Here is a 4,176-nt window from a genome sequence, read left to right as displayed (position 1 = left end):
TTGTAGATTATCTGAACTTATGTGCTGTTAAAAGCATCTGTGTTCCTTTCAATTCTTGTTTCTGTCATTTCAAGCCTACTTGATAATATTTCCCATATTATGTACTCTGCGTATTCATGCTCTGTTTTTTCAGGTTTTTATCGAGACAAGCATATCAAATTTTTAAAAAATCGCTCTGGTCCACCATTTACACACCTTTCTTAATTTCATTTTGTGAAAGCTCAACCATCAATATGTTCATCCAAAAATGGAGCATGGGTCCAAGTATTTTATACCAACTTTTATCAATGTTTGCCCCCCAAAAAGGGGTGAGGTGTTCTTTGGAATTATCCTTTCACTCATTCATTACATCTAACGAAACTACATCATTCAGTTCCAAGATTGACCCAATCGGGTTTTTTGCTTCCTCGATTTTTGACAATAATCAAATAAATAAGTCTATCATTATCGAGGTGGCTTCAAGGGGCTGGGGGGTGAACTGTGAGTAAAAGTGATACTTGTGATGATCTTATTCAGGAAATTGAAAGCATTTTTTCATAACATCTCAGGATTTGCTTGGGTGTTTAAGGGTTAAAATGTAACCCCCCCCCCTAAGATACCTAAATTCAGCATTGTTTGGTTCAAAAAATTGTTTGCCAATTAGCAACGCGTTTTAGGACCCTCAAAAAAAGGTATTTTGGTTAGAATTTTCCCCAGAAGAGGCCTACCAATGTATGCAATTTTCAAATCTATTCAAAACCGCGCAGGTTTCTCAATTTTCTGTTTGGGCTTTAGAAACCTATTCTTGAGCTACATTGGTTTCTCATGTTCTAAGGAAGGGGTGGGGGATAATGAGAAAAATCCATGATTCAGAATCGAGGAGTTACTTTCTCCGTAAGCACCTTTTAGTCCCGACCATCTTTTGTAAAGCAGGTTATGTAGGATTAGGAACGAAAAACTACGATTTTTCAAAAATAAGTCACTTTAAAGGGTCGATATCATTTCCCATCCACCAGACCATGTCGTGCACAGTCGGGGTTTAAATTTTACCTGAATGATATCCAACTCGAAATGAAGGTTTCTACAAGTAATGCGTTCCCAATCCACCCTATTGTAGTGTAGGTATACGTACTGATAGCATTTTTCAATTTCGATTGTACGAATCGTACGATATTATCAACACTGAAAACATGACGTACAGATCTTATTTCGATTTTTCCAAAAAGTTGACGAATACTGTACCTATTTACTTGAACGTAGTCAACCCTACATATTTTTCCACATTCCAAATCATGTCTGATGTCTGTCTACACACAATGTACAAGATGCTACGCAGTACGCACATTACGTAAAGCACACGACACATTGATACGATGAGTAAATCAAACATAGCTGGTATTTACCACAAAACCCAAGTCAACTGGCAGCAGTGGGAAATTTTTTACGAAATTCGATTTTTCTCACAAGCACCTGAGTGGATTTATTTAATCTATGTACCTTATCCATACAAGAAACTAATATGACGCAATCATTATGTGTTCTTCGCGATGTTATCATTTCACATTTTCACACTTCGAGCGATTTTTGAAAACGAGTATTAGTATATTACTTAACAAGTGGGACAAGTGTGCGAATACCAACGAGTGTGGAATTTGCTGCACGAGCCGCAGGCGAGTGCTGTAACCCACACGAGTTGGTGTTCGCATACTCGTCCCACTTGCTAAGTAATACATTTTACTTGATTATTATAAATAAAAAGTGTACCAGTACCGCACTGTTTCAAGGGAGGTTCTATTAATTTAAAAAAACTTGCCCAAAATAATTTAAAACATACCAATAACTTGGTCCTTAGTCCTTTCATTTTAGTTGTTACATGATTATTTCTGAATTGGCAACACTGCTACAATATTTGAACTAACCGTAACTTGCTTCTTTCCATGATTGTGTTTGGTTGAGTTTACGTTCTGTCTGTTCTTAATTGATTTGTTTTAATTTTTCGAATTTCGATTGATAATTTGTCAAGTGCTCAGTTTTTAAAAAAGTTGTTCACCTGTTCTGTTGTTCAATTACGTAAAATAATGGAAGTTGATAACGAAAACGAATTAATTGTTCTAACGCCGCCGGACCTTGCTGAAGCTTCTAAGAAAACTGAGAAAGAACTCTTGCCGGTAGCTTCAAAAAAAAAATACATGTTGTGTTATGATAATCTACTCTCTTGGGCGAGAGGTAAGAAGTGGCCGCCAACTTCTCAGAAAACATTGCTAATATATTTCGAAGAACTATCTGCTACAAAAAAGCCTAGTACGCTTTGGTCGATGTACTCCCGTTTGAAGGCTATGATCATGCTTAATCATGAAATCGATATTGGCACTTATTCAAAAGTAAAGTCTCTTATTAAACGTAAATCTGTGGGCTATGAGCCTGTTCAAGCTATGCCGTTATCGGAGGAAGAAGTGAAAACGTTTCTTGAACTTGCAACTGATTATGAATACTTGGCAATCAAAGTAAATAAATTCAGTTCACCTATGAATGATTTTGTTCAATATCTTTTACAATAATTTTTATGTACTGTTATTGATAGGTGATGCTTGTTTTTGGCCTTATGGGTGCGCTACGAATGTGTGAATTGCATGACATAAAAGTAGACGATGTTCAGCAACATGGCGATCTTTTATTGGTAAATATACCAAGCTCAAACACAAAAAATAACACAAAAAAAGCTTTGTGATTCAAGGAAAATATTTGGGGTTGGTTAGAAAGTACATGGAGTTGCGTCCACCGAATACAAACGAAAAAACAAGCCAATTTTTCATTCAATATCACGAAGGAACGTGCAGTCGGCAACCAATTGGCATTAATAAACTCCGAGGTGTACCGAAACTCATTGCTAAATACTTGAATCTACCGGATGCGGAAAAATATACAGGTGAGCCATGGAACACCACACAAACAGTGCTTAATAGTTGAAATTATATTCTTGAAATTCTAATTTTGTTGTATCATTTTATGTATAGGCCATTCCTTCCGGAGGACGTCTACATCGATACTAGCTAATGCCGGGGCTAACTCTGAGACTATAAAACTCCACAGTGGATGGAAAAGCGATAGTGCTCCGAATCGTTACATTAATGAATCAGTGCAACACAAAGCCAAAACGGCAAATATCATTGCATCTGCAGTTTTTGGACAGTCTACTCAAACATCTACGGAACCATCTGTACCTGTACACTCCGATTTTGCTCGTACATCTTCTAAACACTCCGCTTCCATTCGTACATCTACCAAAACAACAATAAACTCCGCTTCTGCTCGTATGTCTTCTACTCCTAAAACTAAACCAACTACGTACTCTGCTTCTGCTCAGAAATCTAATGAATATGAATACATCGAAGATATTCCTTATTTCAATCCAGAAGAAAATAAAGATTCTGAAATAGAAAATAACGTTTGTAACCCTGAATTCATTCCAGTTTTGACTCCAAATGGATCCGATGTAACTATAGATTCAATTTCCAATATGAATGAATCAGGTATTATTAATAATTCTCAGTTAAGTGCTTATATAGTCGAAGATGAATATGAAATTACACAATCACAGGTTATTTCTGACGAAACCATAGTGCAAAAACCTAAAAAATTCAAATATAAAACCCCAGTATTGTACAAATTCGAAAACTGTAATGTAACAATTAATCATTAAGTTTGTCATTGTTTTTTCCTTCATTTTATTCGTAATGCAAGGCTGTTGTGTTTTTGTTTTTTTTGTTAAAAATGCGTCGTTGTTTTCATAGGTACGTAATTACGTATTCATATTTTCAGTTTTATTAAGTTCGTTGTCGTTTTTTCATTCGTGGTATTCGTATTCATACTGCAAGGATGTTTTTTTTTTTTTTTTTTGCTAAAAATGCGTCGTTGTAATTACGTATTATAGTTTTCAGTTTTATTATAAGATTGTCATTGGTTTTTCATTCGTAGTATTCATACTACAAGGATGTTCTGTTTTTCCATATTTTTTTTTTCTGGTGAAAAATGTGTGGTTTTCATAGGTATGTAATACGTATTCATAGTTTTTCAGTTTTATTATGTTCGTCGTCGTTTTTCCATTTGTGGTATTCATACTGCAAGAATGTTTTGTTTTTCATTTTATTTTTGGTGAAAAATGTGTCGTTGTTTTCATAGGTATGTATTCATAGTTTT

General features: G+C 35.2%; 1 protein-coding gene across 2 annotated transcripts; it reads left to right on the top strand.

The window, feature by feature from the left end:
- Nucleotides 1-1,888: 1,888 nt before the first annotated feature.
- Nucleotides 1,889-3,840, top strand: LOC135847948 (uncharacterized). 2 transcript variants are annotated; one of them, XM_065367690.1, is made up of 3 exons: nt 1,889-2,483; nt 2,561-2,905; nt 2,994-3,840. In XM_065367690.1, exons 2-3 carry the CDS (start codon nt 2,743-2,745, stop codon nt 3,677-3,679), a joined length of 849 nt encoding a protein of 282 aa, XP_065223762.1. In that variant the 5' UTR covers nt 1,889-2,483; nt 2,561-2,742; the 3' UTR covers nt 3,680-3,840. The 2 variants fall into 2 exon arrangements, with proteins under 2 accessions (XP_065223762.1, XP_065223763.1); XM_065367691.1 differs by having other exon boundaries at nt 1,889-2,656; nt 2,736-2,905.
- The last annotated feature ends 336 nt before the right edge of the window (nt 3,841-4,176 follow it).

The sequence above is a fragment of the Planococcus citri genome, chromosome 5 (genome assembly GCF_950023065.1).
Source record: "Planococcus citri chromosome 5, ihPlaCitr1.1, whole genome shotgun sequence".
In the NCBI taxonomy this organism is placed as follows: domain Eukaryota; kingdom Metazoa; phylum Arthropoda; class Insecta; order Hemiptera; family Pseudococcidae; genus Planococcus; species Planococcus citri.
The sequence above is the reverse complement of the archived record's forward strand: the minus strand, read 5'-3'. Positions and strand labels throughout refer to the sequence as shown.